The following is a 19,381-nucleotide window of genomic DNA, read 5'->3' on the forward strand; positions in this document are numbered from 1 at the left end:
GAATTGTAACACAGTCTGTATGCTTGGCCTATCATTCATCCACTTCGCAGGACTGCTGTTCTCCATATCCTCTCACTCAGAAACATGAAGCCAAGATGGAGAGTGAGAAATTTGCAATATTGTTACATTTACTTTGCATTTGGAGGACCTTATATACTATACCAACTTAAAATAGCATCCTGAGTCAGTCAAGGCAATTCAATTTTATCATTAATCTATAAACCTTGTAGAAATAATAAAAAAACAAATACATTTACAATTATGGTTGCTCTTAACAATTCATTTAAAACACATTGTGGTCTTAGGAATAATATGCTGTTTTGCAAATTCTATTCTAATTTTATGTTAGTATTGTACCTCAGATAACTAGAGATGACAGTAGTCATAAACTGGCATGTAACAAGAGCACATTATATTTCAAAGAATTAAACTGGTGGATTAATGCTCGCATGTATTGATGAAGCTACAACGGGTATGAAACAGCACCATAGAAGTCTCAATGTTGAAGTTCAATGCACAAGCGGTCTTGGTTGTACTGAATTAGTTACATTGTCGATAAAAATAAAAATAATAATCTGTAAAGTATATCCCAGCAAAATTCTGATTTGTTCCACAATCTGCCAGATCCTGAAAGATGAAGAATATTTAATAATTAAACAGGTAAAACTATCTCAGATGCAGAATTTTTTTATGCTGTGGTATAGAATATGACGATTGTGCATTGTATGTTAGTTGTAAATGGACTTACTGGTGCTGCCACACGGAAGTGGTATCTGCACTCACGTAGATGTGCTACAGGCAAAATCCAGAAATGCTGATAACCCTGCAGAGAAATTTATAAATTCAATGTGACAGGTTCACTGTATATTCTTAATCCAAACAAATTGCATAATTTCCTCAATACTTTGCAAGGTAATTTACTAACTGCTACAATCAGTATATCATGTTATTTCTAGATATTTGTTTGCAAGGTTTGTATGTAAATAAATTTTCAGATGAACATTGCTTCCAAAATTGGGCTGATCTACCAAACAGCTGTCCCTTTGTGCTACTAAAGTGATGATGAATCAGAAGCACATTTTGGATTTAAGATACATTCCTCGAGGACCAGTGTTGTGCTACTGGGAATGAGGTCTGGGCCTCGTACTATGTATGTGGTAACATGGTGGTTGAATCACAGGGTTAAAACCCAGAGACTTGGACGACTGATTTGGTAAGATGAGTTTGAATCCCACAATGGCAGCTGGGAAATTTAAATTCAAGTAGGTATATCTGGAATAAAAAGTTAATGTCTGGAATGATGACAATGAAGCAATCAAATTGTCATAAAAATAGTTCACAAGTTCCCTTCAAGGTAGGAACTTGTTTTCTCACTTCTCCAGGTCCACTGAAAGGTCTTTGAACTAAGTTTCTCTTTTCACAAATGCAACCTGACCTGTTGCAGGACTTTGACAACTAATATTGAATTCTACAATTTCAGGAAACTCACCTTCTATTTCTATCAGAACTGACCTGTCCATCTGTGATAATTGGCTCAGATGTTCTCTCTCCATTAGCACAGCCATATCTTACTGCTCTGTGTTTTGTAACTCTTATGTTCCATTTTCCACTCTGTAATTGGCCTCATTTCATTGCTTTTGTCTTCTTGTTCAGATTCTCTCTCTCACCCCAACTCCATCAGTCCATTAACACAATAACTCATTTGTAGCTTCTTCCCCCATCTCAGAGATATTTATTTTGTCCTCTCCATCCCTCCCCGACCTTCTCTGTAACATTCCTCTGACAAAAGGTCTTTAAATTTGAAGATTAATTTCATTCCCCTTTCCACAGGTGACGCCTGACCTTGCTGAGAGGATCCAAAATGTTCTGTTTTTATTATTAAAGCACTTGTGGCTGAGGTCTCTTTAGGTGATTCATCCAATGCCATTTATGACCAGGGGTCCTGCACTTTGCAGGGCCTTGCTGATCAGTTCAGAGCTGATTTCATTGAGGAGGTTGTCACTTGAAGAAATCCTTGTGCTAAGTGTAAACATAACAGGTTGGGTGGTGTCCTGTGCAGGTCTCTCACTGATGGTGGGTGGTTGCACACCTTCATAACCTACTACTGTATAAATGGAATTCAAATTTTCCCTGAACAGTATTATCAGTCATCAATATTGGAAAGTTCATTGTCTAAGCCCAAATAGTTCTGAAATTTAAACATGTACTCCGCAAGGTAATGGTACTGGGCATCAAAATGGCAATTTACCTGTGACATTTCTTGTGAAGCATCTCTGTTAGTTACAATCCTTACAGAATCCACACAAGTTCTTCCAAGGTGCATTGTACATTTGTAAACAAGCATGGGTGCTGTAGTGCTATAAAAAAAATAACTGATTAATATTTTATTGTAAAATAGCAAACAAGGTTGAGGAAATAATTCCAACTGAAATGGAGTGATTAATGTAACAGAAATTCTGTTCAAAAATATAATGTTATACTTTAATTGAAATTGCCAAGGACAAAGTATAAAGATTAAAATTTATATCAGAGCATAAATAGCATCCATGAGACAAACAGTGGCTCTTCTTTGCCTATGAATATCTGGCTCTTTCAGAGGAAATTTTGTTGAGTTTTTAATTCTTCAAGTATTTTCATGCCTTAAAGCAAACAAAAATGGTGGTCTGTACTTATCTGGCACAGTAACCATGGAAGCATCTTAATTACTGAGAAACACAAGTCCAAGACCACATTTGAGAAACTGCATGGAGTGAATGTCACAGTGGTAGAAATATCAGTAGCAATTCAGCACATGGCAAAGCATTCTTTCTTCCACTTTCAAACTATTAAAAAGAAAGTAGAGCTTCTGTCCTTACATTAAAAAGCAAGCCAGGAATGGGAAGAAAGAGCCTTGTGAATCCTGGGGCAATACTCCTGATGCTCTTGATACACAAAGAGTGCTTAAAAAAGTGACCTTACCTTAGGCACCTGACACCTTCATGGTCAGATCTGCCACCAGGCAATTGCCACAAAACTTCCCCCACCTACAAATAAAGTTAACCCAGAGTGCCACTGATGAAATTTTGAAATTTATTTATACCCTGTCATCCCTTTAGGGGTGCCTCAATGGTCTCGACTGGGATTGTACAAATTTAATTGGACAGGATTTGGTGTTGGGTTAGGTTCAGGATGCTTAAAGATTAACTTCCATTTGTGACTTAAAATCGTGGATTTCAAATAATACAAATATGACCGGTGCAAATTATTTTTAACAACTTTTTTCTTCAAACATTTTGAAACATAATGAAAAGATGAAGTTAAGGGTATGATAACTAAATGACAGTGGATAGGAGACATACAGAAGGAGAATGGATTTTCTTAAATTAATGATGACACTGTAGTATGAACAGTCAGCTTACAAGTAAACTCATTCTAAGATTTACCCACAATTTACATTTTTCCAGGATTATAACAACATTACAAGAGCAAATACAGGAATGCTGAAATATCCAGTAGACACCATCCAAGAAGAGAGACAGCTAATGTACCAGGCTGATGACCTTTCCTTAGAATACATCAAAAAATCTAGTCATTTACAATGTAGAACATGTATAATAAAAATACAAAATAATGAAAATATTCAACAGGTCAGGCAGCTTCAGTGGAGAAAGAAAAACTTAACGTTTCATGCTGATTTTTTGGTGCCTGCATACCTATTAAAGTTCAGTTTACTGAGAGAAGAAAAGGTGTAAAAATATACTCACTTTATTTCTAAAGTAATCCTCATATTTACAGGAGTATATTTGTTGATTGGGATTATGTAGCTATAGTTACCATTTCTGGAAAATAAATGAAGTAAAGCAACACTTTAATTTTGGAAAAACATCCCTCAGTAATAATTCAAAGCACAAAAAAGCTACTGAACTTTGTATTCTTTGGATAAATATCGGTTATTGTGTTGGTACAGGAACAATAACATTGAGTTAGTAGAAATGGGACCGACAGACTGCGTAGTGAGGTACATACTGTCCTACAAAAAGATGGCCAAATGGTCTCGTGTTGTAACAATTCTGTGATTCTGGGAATTTTAATTGTAAAAAAAAAATAACTGGGAGATCAACACTCAGAAATTCATCCCTGGGCATGAGTGCTAAACATGCCATATGCATGACTTAAACAGCACATGTTACACATTCCAATTTCTAGGCCGAAGCTTCCACACAGAAGTGCACAATCACATGCAAAACATACAGCAAAAGATTGCCTTAAAACTTAACTTCATAACAATAGATCTTCACGACCTCATTCTGAGATACAAGCTGCATTAAGTATCTCTGACCATTTCCATTCCACAAATCAGCGGAGTCTCAGCAACACAGAAACCAGGGATTATCTACTAACATTATCATCCAAGTCTCAATTACACAGGCTTTCATAAATATTTGCTCACAAATGAAAACTGCTCCTCTCTTAATTACGTTGTAGAAATGCAACTCTTTCTTCCTTCAAATGGTGTTCCTCACTTGTCATTTAATCAGATTGACAACCGTTACTGCCAACCCAAGAATGACAATCTACACCAAGAATTAATCTAACAAACTCATTAACAAGTCTTGAACAATAATATCCCTATCATTCAAACTACCAATCTTCCATATTGTTGCACAAATAAAAAGCAAATATGCTGGAAATCCAAAGAAAATAAACAGGAGGGGGGAAAAAGCCTTCCACAAAACTGTAAAATGAAGAAAACAAAAGGATAAATGCAAGAGGAAATTACAGGAACTTTATAATTCAAATGACCTGCACTCTACATCTTATCATAGAGCTGTCAGGAATGAAGGTAAACCCTATTAAGCATTCCTTTACAGTTTTCTAACCTGAATCTGGGAGTTAGGAAAGACTATGGTAAAATATTAAAAAGAAACACAAATTAAGACACTGATAATACTGCTTTTTGTGAAAGTACATTTGAGTAAAGGTTTAAAGTAACTAACCCACAGTTAACTCCTTTTGCACAGTAACGCTGGTCAATAAGTTGTTGGCTTTCCATAACCTGTATTGATCTAATAGATGTATCGAACCCTATTAGTATTAAAAACAATTCAAAATTATTGAAAGTTCAAAAATCAGCAAATAATTTCATGTCAATTCAAACTTATCATTTCCAGTAGAAGGAGATACCAACAAACTACCAATATTATTTCACAGACATACATGTGCAGCAATCATTGAATCATGCCTGAACTTCTGAACACAGGGTTAATATAAACCTTTGGGGTAAATACCAACAGAAATTTGCCTGGGTACAATATTACAATTAAAGAATGACACTGATTTTTTTTTAAAGTTAAGAATAGATCACTGAGCCCTTCAAACCTGTCCTGCTCAGTACCTCTGTGTGATTGTTCCATCATTGACCTTACTGTCTGTAGGGAAAGTAAGCTCTTGGCCCCATCATATTTATTTCAACCTCAGCGAGATATTTTTTCTTAATTAGGTGTAATAAAAATGCATTTTTAAGGCTTGATAGTATAACCACTGCATCAATGTATCAACCTCATTGGTGCCATGATCGCATATGTATTCTTCACTTTGTATTAGATCGGTAGCTTTGTTTTAACACTCTTACCCAACATTTGTTGGTTAAAGTACATTTCAGACATAATTTTAAAACGAAATAATTTGGACGCTGGAAATCCTAAAGAAAAGATTAAAAATGCACATCTACTCACACAACAGCTGTGGAGAGATAACAGAGTTTTGGGAGTATTTTTGAGCTGAAACGAACTGTTTTCATCCCACAATTGTTCCTGAACTGTTAAGGGCTTCTAGTACTACTACTTTAAGATTTAATTTAGACTGCCACTTAAATACTGAGTGAATGTAGTTAAGTCGTATCTGCTAAATAAATCAAGGGCAATCTGCCTACTTAAATGGACAATTGTTTATAACTTCACATTTCATAGCATCAGTTGTCTTCAGTCAATCTACATTACTCCTGACTACTCCTTTTAATGCATTTATTAAAAGGTTTTAAATTGTTACCTTTGACAACTCTTGCAAGCTTTTGTTTCTTCTCGTCTTAGTATTTAGTACTTTGTGTCTCTTTTATAGCTCCCAGTTTGGAAGATTCCTATTTTCTCTTGGCTATTTTATAAACCTTTACTTTTTGTTTGAGGGTCCACTTACCTTTTTGTTACAAAGGGAGCTTTTGGCTTTTATACTAAGTATGCATTTGAATGCCTCCCACTGCTTGTCATAAGGTTTAGGCATTAGCAACTCAGCAGAGTTTGTCAATTCATCTCTCAGCTGTAAATCTGCCCAAGTTAAATTTAAAACCCTTGATTGTGACCTTCCCTTCTCCTTATCAAAGGTGATTGCTAATTCAATTATCTCATGGTTACTGTTTCCAAGAGGTTCCATTACTGTCAAGTTGTTAACTATTTCTGGTTCACTACCTACTACTAAATGCAGCATGTCCTACTTTTGTGTTTCTGGATACTGTCCAAGATAAATTTTCCATTTATATTCTAGAAAGTCATTTCCTTCATGATTTGAGATATCCAGTGTCTCCATGTTCATGTGAAAATTAAATATCCTCTTATAACCACATTCCTTTGCTGCACAGTTTAAGGAAGGCTGCAGCCAAATCCTCACTTAGTCTTTCTTTGCTGACCATTAATTCTAATCATTCTATTTCCATTAGTTGATCGTAATTGAAACCCTGATTTCTCCTACAGCACCACCTGTCAACAAAACTATACTTCTCTTACTTTTACAATTAATTGCTTTTCCAAAAATGTTAGGCGCTGGCTATTTAACACTTTAATCCTTCCCAGGTAATGCAGTCAAGTTGCCATATATCAGCTGCTATGCCATAAGGTAGATTTGTGCTTTCATACTCACCTTACTTTCACTTCCTAGCACTGCAGTTATTCTTGTACAGAATATTTTTTGAATAACCCATTGACCTTGTCACCAACATCCTCTATTATGACAATCCTAACATGCATATCCCCATCTGATACTGAGTGGATTTCAGAGATCATTCCCTTTAATCTAGAACATAATTCCTTGAAATAATTGTGTGTCAATGAGGCCTCCCATGAGAAACCCATCTTAATGCTTTGTGTATTTCTTCTAAGTTATCTTAAACTGGAAAAACATCAGACCACAATAACCTCACAATCTACCTCGTTATGATCTTGCACCTCATTTTCTACCTGCACTGCTCTCTCTGTAGCTGTGACACTTTACTCTGCATTCTGTATTGTTTTACCTTGTACTATGTTAATGCACTTGGTAATGAACTGATCTGTATGAACGGTGTGCAAGACAAGTTTTTTGCTGTATATATGACAATAATAAACCAATTCCATTTGGGACTGGAATCACATTGACAGAACCCATTCAGCGCCCTTGCTGTAGAATACTCCACATTGACCACTCACCCATTTTATCATCTGCACTGTATAATACAGGGTAAAACAGTTGCTTCACTGTCCCTTGCATTCAATCCTATCTGCTCTGTATGCCTTCTTTATCTACATCACCTATACCAAATACATAAATCCATATCCACAAATTCTCTCTTTCAGGAAGATTCCATCAGATTCTATCCTATTAAACTGTCTGTCAGCAATTAGTCTCATGCTGCAACCTTCCTCCTCTGAAACATCAGTTCCAGAAAACATGGATCATTGCCTGCATCTTTCTGCTGAAGGAGCATGCACTTCAGACATATGCCATAAAACAGTCTACGTCACACAAACAACAGCACGTAAACCAACACAAGGCTCTGATCCAAGGTTAACCTAGTTATATTTCAACTTGATTTGAATTCTTTTTAAATTGTTTACCGAATTATCTATATTTACTTCATAAAACAGTATGCATTATGAGGAGAGACTAAGGGAGCTAGGGCTTCACTCTTTGGAGAGGAGGAGGATGAGGGGAGACATGATAGAGGTATACAAAATATTAAGAGGAATAGATAGAGTAGACAGCCAGCGCCTCTTTCCCCAGGCACCAATGCTCAATACAAGAGGGTATGGCTTTAAAGTAATGGGTGGGAAGTTCAAGGGAGATATCAGAGGAAGATTTTTTACCCAGAGAGTGGTTGCGGCATGGAATGCGCTGGCCTGGGATGGTGGTGGTGAGGCAGGTACATTTGGTCAATTCAAGAGATTGCTGGATAAGCATATGGAGGAATTTAAAATAGAGGGATATGTGGAGGGAAGGGGTTAGATAGCCTTAGGTGAGGTTTAAAGGTCGGCACAACATTGTGGGCCGAAGGGCCTGTATTGTGCTGTACTGTTCTATGATTCTATGAAAACGTGAAAGCCTCTTTTTCTTCTCTCTGCACCCTGTCAATACAAATAATGAAAGCTGCAAATGAGAGTTTTGATATATAAACATTGTTGTTTGCTCACTGTTCATTTGCAGATTGTTAATGGCAATCTGTATTATTGAAGATCTTAAGGTGGTTGGTTTCCTTCAGGCACTCATGAGTCTTGGTAATACTGTATATATTCCACAGATGATTCATTGTATGTTAATTACCTAACCTCAGTAACTGGAAAATAAACCCAACATTCTTCTATACTGAAAAGCACAACTACTAAAAAAAAAATTGCCTAAAATATACGCTAGTCTATACCTTTTAAATTTTACTTTAATATCACATTGAACTTTTATCACTCTTTTTAGATATCAATACAGTTTGCAGTTGAATATACAGAATAAGGCTGAAGTTTTCACTTACAATCACCCGGTTTCATTTCCTTTTTATTTGCAAATTGATTTGTCCCTGTTCCTGAAAGATAAAATTAGTACTGTTACTTCTAAAATATTTTCATGACATTCCCATTTCAAGCATGTTTCCTATTTAGTGAAATTTATGTAATAAAAATTGAAGTTATAAGTAGGACTTGTCCCGAGAGAAAAGTAAAAAGTACTTCTCTAAATCAGCTTCAAACACCTACAAATTTAATGGCCACCAGAAGGTGAAAAAAAGGATCAAAATCTAAAGGATGAGATCAGTCAAACAAAGCAGACAATTGAAATGAAGAATGTATTCATACATCAGGTAAATGGCATGGAAGTGCATAGAATATACCAATGTACAAATAATTCTTGCTCTGCAGAAAAGTCCACTATTGCTTCCCTCTCAACAGGACAGGAGGGAGTTTGAGGAGTTGGTGCCAAAGGACTGGAGGGGGCAAACTACTGGATTCAAGTAGGGTCCATAGTTGCAAAGACAAGGTGTGGAACTTCCAATTTATACCATCTTTCCAACTCACTTTATTGTGTAACGTTAGCACATTTTAAAATGTGTTATGGTGGAAGTCATGATATTGCATTGTATATTTATTAACTGGTGTAAGTGACTTCCACCCATATCATGTGCAATATCATGACTTCCATCCATCCCTAATAACAAGAATGAAGGAACTTTTATTCTGCACCAGCAATTTTGTTATAGATTGCACTTGGAAAATTTATTCATCACATATACATCGAAACACACAGTGAAATTAGTCTTTTGTGTAGAACGTGCTGGGGGGCAGCCCACAAGTGTCGCCATGTTTCCGGCGCCAACATAGCATGCCCACAACTTCCAAACCCATATGTCTTTGGAATATGGGAGGAAACCCACGCAGTCACAGGGAGAATGTACAAACTCTTTCTAGACAGCAGCGGGAATAAAACCCAGGTCACTGGAGTTGTAATAGCGTTACACTAACTGCTACGCTACCGTGCAATTTTTTTTTTAAAAACTATGTGCAATGAAATACAAATACCTAGCTAGTTATTAGCTTACTGGGCAGAGAAAACAGCATAAATATTTCTGTAATACAAAATCTTCCTTTCTTTTAAAACCATTAGAGTGTAATAAAACTTACCTGGCTCTGAAAGGTTTTGCATGATATGATCCTTAGGGATTCTCTTCTTTTTGTGATGGAAAGGAATACCTTTAATTTGAGACTGATCCGTACAACAATGCACAGTGACACAAGGTAAGATACCACAGAAAGTTACTTCAGGCCAGGAAGTTTCAGTTTTTGATGTTGTATAAAATGAACTTGCATTCTCTGCTAAAGAATAAAATGAATAAAATTGGCTTGTCACAATGACATTTGTGTATGTAACATTTTAAAGGCATTCAGTAAAATTATTTACCTGACAAAGTTGTATGCAGAGCAACGGTAGTTTGTCCAGTCGTGCTCAGTACTTCTGAATTATAGCTGAAACAGGAAAACTACAGTTATAAAAATATCTTTCAGTGATCGAGCTTCTTCAAAGCAAGTGTGGAATAAACAAAAGTATCCTTTCATTCCATTAGAAACAGCAATATATGGCATCAGAGGAGTTTAAGGTACCATCAAGAGCAGAAATTTATAGGGAAGGTATTTACCTGCTATTGAGATCATTGATATCATTTTTCTCCTCAGTCAAAGTTAGCACATAAAGTGCCAATATCAAAATAATACTGTAACACAAAAAAAATGTTATTTGTCACATACAGAAACCTTGACAAATACAGTATACAAAAGCCACTGTTTTTATTTAGAAGGAATCAATTTGGATAAAAAGTAAGTTTCAACTAACTTTGTTTATTCAGTAACTAAACGTTCTAATTAGAAATCTTGCTATTCTGGGGTTAATAACCAATCCCAAATTTGTTATATACTAATAAATTAAGTCTTCGTTTAAATGTGTCTGCTTGCAAAAACAAACTAAGACACACTTTGTAAGAGATCCTTACTGCCATTCACTTTGCTGTTTAACTGAGGTGGATGGATCTCAAACTTCATTATGTTTTTACGTACATGTGGTAAAATCACAAACTTGGTGGATTACATCATAAAATATACCCATTACTCATTTATATTACATGTACAAATAACACTAATTTTGAGATATTGTTATAGTAATAGTTGTGCTTGGCAAGAAACAAGAATGCAAAGTGTTCTTTTAACTCAGGATATAACCATGGAAATTACAGTAAAAATTCAGCAGCAGAGTTCATCAAATCCAGTTGTGATAACGAAAAGCAAAAAATGACAGCCAGAATTTCTGCACCCTGTTAATAACAAAAACAATAAACATGCTCTTCCCATTATGAAGTGGGGCAGCACATGTAACAAAATAAAGATTCCTTGATTTATGTACTTTTATTAACTGCTCTCCATAGTAGGGATATTTCACATTTTTGCCATAAAGGTTTGAATATCAGTGTGGAATTTAAATAGTTTCTCTCTGTGGTAGCCAGGATAAAATAAAAATGGAATTAGACATTGCTGAGAATTAAAGTCCAGCCCTTGACAGAAAACTTCAATGATTTGGGGTGAAGTGTTAGCAGGTGGGGATAGAGTAAAGGGATAAATTAAAAATGCATTTGAAAAAACAAACAAACAAAAGCAAAATGTTGTACAATTAAAATCATGCCAGCCAAGTATTTGTCCACACCCATTGTCAAAGAACAGGAGATGCTCTTTAAGGTCATATCTGATTTTGATTTCATTGACAGTCTCACTGATGAATCACAATGAGGAAGAAAGAGTGTTTAAGCACTTCCCCTGACTGGGGACACAATAAGAGATTTAGTGAACAGAAGACAACTGTTGGTCAGAGCCTGGAAACTAAAAGTGCAGAAAGTTGATGACAAATTTTAAAAAAAGAATGCAACTAATTATAAATTAGTTTTAGTGAAAACTATGCTTACCAAAAGGCCATGACACCCAATAAAGCCATGATGGCAATTTGGAAAACCTTTTGTGGAGAGCAGTCTTGTTTATGGTAGGCCTGAATGACAAAAAGGAAAAACAATTGGTGCTTCTGGATTAATTTGCTGAGATCAGACACCTTCTTGAAATAAGACCCAGTTTTATCACTAACTTGCAAAATACCAACCCTACACAAATTCCAAGGAACTACCTCAATCTGCGCTACTATATTTTGCACTGTTGTATTGTCTAGTACTAGTCACTGTATTTATTGCTATATTACCACATATACTGTTTTCTCTGTAAGCTTCATGTGAACAAGGAACTTCATTACATCCTGGTTTATATTACAATAAAATAATCTTATGATCTGAATAGAGCATGATAGTCTTCTGTAATAGCGATGGAGGAACTGAAAATCCTGTCAAAATTGTAACAAAATACTTCCACTTGATATGGAGTAACACAGATAGGTGCTAGTTTCAACATTAGGGTCAGATGCTTTCTACAAAGGAATATTCAAATGTTTTACATCATTAAAATCTAATTAACGTGCTTGCACCTTAGCATATTTTAGTCTGTGTTCTTTAAAGGATAATTTTGATAATTTGCTCAATTTATTCTTTGACCTTGCCCATAGGGCTTGAATTTGTTTGTTAGAGTTCCTATTGCTACTTAAGAGGTAAAAAGTTCAAACTTGCATCAATCTATGATTAAATCAAACTTTTGACCTTCCTTCACCAAGCACCCAAAAAAAAACAGATAGTTTAGACATTTAGTTCATTGCTATTTGTTGGAGTAAAAACAGAATACGTTAGAGACACTCATCAGGTCAGGCAACAATTGTGGAAAGAGAAGCAAAGTTGATATTTCTAGTCAAAGACTATTCATAGATGTGAATCACTGGTACATTTCCTGTGCCACAAGAATGACTGTACTCCAAAAGTTTTGAGATGTCTTAGAGCTGTGCAAGGCATATATATTTTGAATTTCCTTTAGAATCAAAGTTGTTTCTTCTTTTAAAAAAACATTAATTCACTTTGGTATACAGCTTACATTGTTTATCTAAAATTACCGAATAACAAGTTTTTCAGTAAAAATTGATTTTGAATTATCAACAAGTTCTTAATAAAATGATTTTTAAAAATTCTTTCTTGGATGCGAATTTTCTTGGGATTTACTGTTTATCCCAAGTTAGCTTCGAGTTGATACTAGTGAGCTGTTGGTGAGTCTACATTTTGACTCACATAGCCTATATTGGTAAGTCTATGTTTTCAAGGATCTCAACGCTATCTCAATACTGTTAGTTAGGGAACTCCAGGATATTGACAGAAATATTTTGCAATTCTAAACAAATCTTCGGTGCTTTTCAACACAAGAAAAAAAGAACGTACAACACTTATACTTCCACGTACCTTGCGTTTGGCCATAACAGGTTTCTTTGCAGGTACTAAGTTGCTTGATCGACTAAACATGCTGCAAAACAGTAAAAAGAAAACTCAATTTAAACAGCCTTGTCACTAGTTACAGATAGAGTGTTTTTATTTGTTTTCTCTTAATAGATCAAGTCATAAATCTTCTAAGTGGTCGGAAACCTTTGTGCAATGTATGTTTGAATTAGAGATCAAGCAGCATCTGAAATGGTCCAGATGAGAGTCTGCACCAGAGTCATGATATCAAAAAAATTAAGTCCCACTGGAAATATTAATAATAATAATGAAATTGATACTATTTTGTTCTATGACAGACACAAAGCAGTATTAATGAAACTGCATCAGTTTGCAATTCACCAAGATGAACTGACAATGGAACTTTGAGAGTGTTCAGAGTGTTGGGATGATGGGAGGAGAGAGCCGAGGAGGACAGGTGTTGAGAAGCCAAGGGAACCAGAAACACAGTGTTAACTTACAATTTGCGAGACAGCAGCATATTTAACTGCTTCTGGATGGGCAAGCATACTCTGAGGTGCCCAAGTTACAGCAGGAGATAAATAACAATGCTTTCCATCATGAGGTATTAAAAATTGAAGTCATCTACACCAAGTGTACAATACCCACATTCTTCACATCTTTGTAAGACTTTCACTGTAAGTGGAAGTATCTGTGGAATTTGTTGCCATGGAGGGCTGTGGAGGCTAAGTCATTGGGTGTACTTAAGACAGATCAATAGATTGGTAAGGGTGTTAAAGGTTACGGGGAGAAGGCGGTAAATGGGGTTGAGAAAAGAAAAAAATCAGCTATGATTGAATGGCTGAGCAGACCTGATGGGCCAAATGGCCTAAGTCTGTTCCTATAACTGGCAAGTAACAGTCAAGATTAAACTGCTTCAAACTATACATAGAACTGGGCATGAAAACCTCAAGTGCCACTATGTGCCGAGGTTCTACCTGTGCTGTGAAGGATGGGCCTGGCCTCATTGCTGTGGAACATTCCATTCAAATGGACTGTTCTGACCCACCTGTCCGTCATGGAAAAACACCTTTCACCACAAGTTAATTCAGGATAGATGTGCATGAAATATCCTCGGGATCTAGCAGTAGAAGGAGACAGTGGATGTTATTGGGTGGTTCTCTGAGCAGACCGTCAAGTCGTCTGGAAGAATGCATCATCACCAAGTCCCCATTTTAATTGGTAGTGTGTTAGGTCTTCCCCATCAGATCCTTCACTCATGGCCAGAGTCCACCTTTGAGGAGACAGCAGGCAGGTGAAACCATCTCCTCGGTCTGGAAAGAGGTGCAGTTTGTTAAGGTTCCTCACCAGCAGCTGCCTAACTGTTCTTTGTGTGCTGTTCCCAGGGATACCTTCTGAGACAAATAATGACTGCTGCTGATCAGCAACTCAGTGAAAAGACAGTTTGGTCTGCCTGAAACTTGCTGGTCTTAGTACAAGGTGGTACAAATGCAGCAGACTGGCATGTGCCAACGTGCAGGACTACGTGCAAGGGACTCACTGAAGTTTGGTGCAGACACTGAAACGGCTGTGGGAAAGGCCATAGTATAGGATTGTCCTGCCACTGGACACCAAGGAGCTGGAGCCTGTGTAATAATCCCTCAATCCGTCACCAATGTTGGCAATATTGTAAGCAAATGCAGGGATGTGCTTGGTAAACTGAATGAAGTTAATCCCATGTCCTGTTTGAAAAACATAATATACTTTGGGGGCGGGGGGGGGGGGGGGGGGTGGTGGGGTGGAGGGGGTGGAGTGTAGAATACAGAAATCCAATGCTAAGAAATCCACCAGACACTATCCAGAGGAAATGGTCCTAATACACATGCAGATGACTTAGGAAGAGTGGCAATACATTGGGTTGGCTCCTAATTGACAACAAAACAGTTGGACATTGGTAAAATTGTATGTGTCTTACCTTGTTTTATCACTGAATTCTGTACTAATGGGGGTAGTGTGTGGACCACACCCATAAGGTGAGCAGGCTCTCTGTCCCCTGCAGGTGAAAGATCAATTGAATAAACACGTTTCTTTTTATGCCAAAGAACAAACTTGTGCGGGTAATTCTTTGATGCACAACTGGGAGGAGGAGCTGGGTGGGGACAGGGGCAGGCCTAGAAATTAAATTTTTAGGGCTAACTAGAAATAACAAACAATAGGAGACAGTGATACAAACAGAATGAATGACAGTGAATAATGTGGTAATTTATGGGAGGAAGTTGTATCTAAAAAGTACTTTTCATTACCAAGTGATAGAGAAGCGTGAAAATCAAAGAAATTGCAGATGCTGGGAATATAAAGCAGAAAATGCTGGAAACACTTAGCAGGTCAGGTCACATCTGTGGGAAGAGAAACAGAGTCAACTTCTCAGATTGACTGAGGTTCTTCAAACTAAGACGTTAACATTAACTCTGTTCTCTTCCCACAGATGTCGCCTGACCTGCTGAGTATTTCCAGCATTTTCTGATCTAGAAATGTACCTGTTAAATGCTCTGGCTGGCAAGATTTGAGAGTTTGAGTATCTTCCCTTCTGGTGGAATAAATATAGCAAAAAGAAACTGTCTGCAGCAGAACATTCAGCTCTCCTCTTGGTCACAGGAGTTTGCTATCGTTACGTAGAAACAGAAGAGAAAAAGTAAATAGAGAAGGCTACATTCCCTTACAAAGAAGGGAAACAGCTGATGTTTTTGCAGGAATGTTCTCCTGACGACATCGGCTGAAATCATGATTTTTAAGGAATGGAGGGGTTATAAATCTCATATTGAACTAAATATAATGTTCACTGCTTCCGATCAACAAAACGGATACTATTTTCTTCTAGACAAAATGAGGCAGACGTGAGACAGTACTTATAAAAATTATTAGTGCCAGTAAAACAATGATCAATGATGTAATGAATCATCATATAGAATGCAACCGATTTTAGTTAGTTAGTTGCAAGTTTTCATGAAACAATATTTTGACATGATTAAGATATTACTGGGGCAACAGAAATTAGTTGCTGAAAAACTCAAACAATATTTTATTTACTTCTTTAAAAAATGTTGTTTCATTTGCCCTCCTTTCTTTTACAAATGATGAATATTCACACTGACATTAGAAGGTTTCTTTTTTTAATCTTACAGGCCTCCTTGTTGAGAGAAATTATCTAGTCAGTGATGATATAGTGACCATATTTTCACTTTAATGATGACTTGCTTGATTTCATTCAGTGAACTTATCCATTTAGTGTCACATTAGTGCAGTTTTGCTTCTAAAAGAAGTTAGTTAATAGAAGATATAAATTGTAAAATACGTGTATACACACCTGTTCCTATATTTCTCAGTCACGGTGGAGTTCGTGCTCCCATGCTGCTTCAATTTGGCAAGATTCTTGTTCCATATTTCTAATTCTTGAATTCTTTTTTCCAAATTGTCAGTCAACTTGCACAACTCCTTCACTGCACCAACATTCTCCATGAAAATTTGATCCTACAGAACAGAAACACTATTTCAGGTAACAGAAGTACAAATTCAGGTTTCTATATAGAAAATTCTCATCTTAGCACTTTATTGGAATTACTGACTATCAATTAAAACTGTTGCAAAAGCAGATGTTCCCTCTATTGCTACATCCAATGGCAAAATAATGGAAGTAAACTTACAGCATTTACTGAGTCCAGAGACGTGCTTTCTCAGGTATCGAGCTCAAGTTTACTACTTGAAAAATACCTGCACCTTAGGAGCTGATAACATTACAGCAAGATCACAAAATAATCTGACATTTAACAGGGTGAATGGAAACCATGTAGAAGAGAAAATCAGTAAAGCAGATTATTGATGGGAAGTTCAGATATACAAATTTGATGTTAAGGTGGGAGATGACTGAACACCTCCATTAAAAACTACTTTTGTAACTTATAGTAATTTTATGTCTTTATGTCTTGCGCTGTACTGTTGCCACAAAACAACAAATTTCACGACATATGTCAGTGATGATAAACCCAATTCTGATAACTTAGGAAGGCCAAATGTCTCAAACACCAGTTGTCCATTCTTCCACTATAACAAATGGCTCTTAACATTTAAGTAAAAGCAAGGGAAAACTGCTGCATGACATAAATAAATATGAAGCCAGGGCTGAAACCTAGAAATAATTTGCAATTTGAGAATTGGCCATACACTTAAAGCCTCCACAACGAATACTTAAAAAAAAGTTATAAAAACAATTAAAGGTGTAAAAGGCATTCGCTAAATCAACTTCATTTATTCTTTATAATATGTGCTCAAATATTGGACTAGGAACATCAGCTTGTATTTTACTGGGAATCTGATGCTCTAGACTGTCTTGCCACATATCATTTTCTAAGATCTTTTATGGGCTTGATCAAACTATTTTGGTAACAATGTGACCTTACAGAAGCTTTTAAATGAATTAAACACCAAGAGAAACTTGATTTGAAATGAGCATTTATAACATTAAAGGAGGTGTAAAATGAAGCCTGGAGCACAGGCCAATACATTTAATATAAAAATCAGTCACAAATATTAGAAATTCTAAATTCCATTACTTTATCAACCATGAGGAAATTCTCAATCTTATCACCATTGGTGTAGGTCACATCCCCAACCTCCCTCACTGCTGCTGGCAGAATTTCTTTCACTTCTTGTGCGATCATACCTACATAAAACAAAAAAAAGTGCCCGTGATACTTGTGGTATACCATTAAACAGCAATGTGTAAATGTTAACAGTATTAATTGTTAACCTTTATAAGATGAAACACATTTTGATCTGACAATTAAAATATTAAAGGTTGTTATGCTGATATTGATTCAGTTATTTAATTTTTATACTTTATATCTTTAAGATGATCAGGCATAAAGGAAATTAGTTTATGCAATGGTCAGTAAAATAGTCAGTACCCAGAAGTTGTAGGTTGGCCATTCAAGTTAACTGTTCAAGTACATCAGTAGGGCACAACGCTCATGAAGAGAAAGCAGGATTGACAAACTGCAATATTCTTAAGGATCACTCATGTTGTCATGGAAATCTTGAATTTCCTGGGAGATTCTTACTGCCGTCACTCGGACAAAGCAGTTGAACTGGGAAATCTGACTCCATGCCAGATTTAATGATTCTATTCATTGCTTTGGAGAGAATTGGCTCCGAGGGAGATGGGCAAGATTCTAGTAAGTTACGTCTTGTATTAATTGACAACCGACACTTAAAAACAAAACAGATTTAAGTATTTTTTCATGTTGTGTTTAACCATTTGATATTTCTATATTTTGAACAATTTTTCTATAGTATTGACATTAGTTTTTTTTATTTTTGATTACTTGTGAATAACAGGCATTCACACAGTTTTGCCAGCCAGCATGCCCAGAGGCAGAGCTTAGCTGGCTCCCAAAACTACAGAAAGCCTTGCTGATCAGGAAACAATTTTGGAAACCAAGCTGCCACTGCAAAGGACAGCTGGTATGAGAAACAACTGAAGAAAACAATTGTCTTGAATGGCTCTTACACGTTTGGGGTTGTGGAAGAATGGAGTTTTTTTTAATCTACGTCTCTAGCCTACTGGGTGTAGGGGCGACCAGAGTGAGCTGCTGGGGCAGGCTGGACAGAACCATCCAAGGGAATGCAAGTTTTATAACATCAAAGTACATGACAAAATTGTGTAATGATAGCATCACTTTACACGCAACAAATACTGAACTTTCATTGAAACAAATATAATGGCAGCATATTAAAAGTATCAACAATACCAGAAAACATGAACAAAATCCGTTCATGTGCACTGAACTAATTTCTACATCAATGCACCAATACTATTTTCTCAGCTACTCAATGTGGTTGGAAGTTCTATATTCTGACAACTGAATAAAGAACATACTCTAGAATTTCTTAGTTAGTTTACTCATCAATTAAATTTATGATCCTTTCATTTTGGACAACCCAGGAGTGAAAAAATGAATATTTAGCAAAGAATGTCACAGCACTGCAATAAAATGTGTTAGAGAGATTGGTGGGTGGTGCAAGGTAACAAAGAGTACGAACCTCCTGTTTAAGTCGTATGGACATAATGTGGGATTGACTAAAAATAGAAACAGCTTTCTCTGCTGTTTGTTAATAGTACCTGACTTTCAGCTATCCCATGATTTTTTTTCCACGAGGTTGATAAGAACAGTATAAAACTTAGCAGAGAAAGTATTACCATTCCACTCAAAAAAGTGCAGACATACA

At 36.3% G+C, this 19,381-nt stretch overlaps 1 protein-coding gene across 1 annotated transcript in view; it reads right to left on the minus strand.

The window, feature by feature from the left end:
* Positions 1-482: 482 nt before the first annotated feature.
* LOC127578568 (myelin regulatory factor-like protein) overlaps positions 483-19,381 on the minus strand; it is a 35,422-nt gene continuing 16,523 nt past the window's right edge. The window contains exons 14-27 of the mRNA XM_052030716.1: positions 17,707-17,816; positions 16,464-16,627; positions 15,075-15,152; positions 13,127-13,187; positions 11,711-11,790; positions 10,400-10,474; positions 10,165-10,229; positions 9,888-10,079; positions 8,747-8,797; positions 4,977-5,064; positions 3,744-3,818; positions 2,249-2,357; positions 749-823; positions 483-627 (exon numbers count right to left, since the gene is read on the minus strand). Of these exons, the coding sequence (XP_051886676.1) occupies positions 541-627; positions 749-823; positions 2,249-2,357; positions 3,744-3,818; positions 4,977-5,064; positions 8,747-8,797; positions 9,888-10,079; positions 10,165-10,229; positions 10,400-10,474; positions 11,711-11,790; positions 13,127-13,187; positions 15,075-15,152; positions 16,464-16,627; positions 17,707-17,816 (1,310 nt within the window). The 3' untranslated portion in view covers positions 483-540. The remainder of the gene's footprint in view (positions 628-748; positions 824-2,248; positions 2,358-3,743; positions 3,819-4,976; positions 5,065-8,746; positions 8,798-9,887; positions 10,080-10,164; positions 10,230-10,399; positions 10,475-11,710; positions 11,791-13,126; positions 13,188-15,074; positions 15,153-16,463; positions 16,628-17,706; positions 17,817-19,381) is intronic.

This window comes from Pristis pectinata, chromosome 15 (genome assembly GCF_009764475.1).
Source record: "Pristis pectinata isolate sPriPec2 chromosome 15, sPriPec2.1.pri, whole genome shotgun sequence".
Lineage (NCBI taxonomy): Eukaryota > Metazoa > Chordata > Chondrichthyes > Rhinopristiformes > Pristidae > Pristis > Pristis pectinata.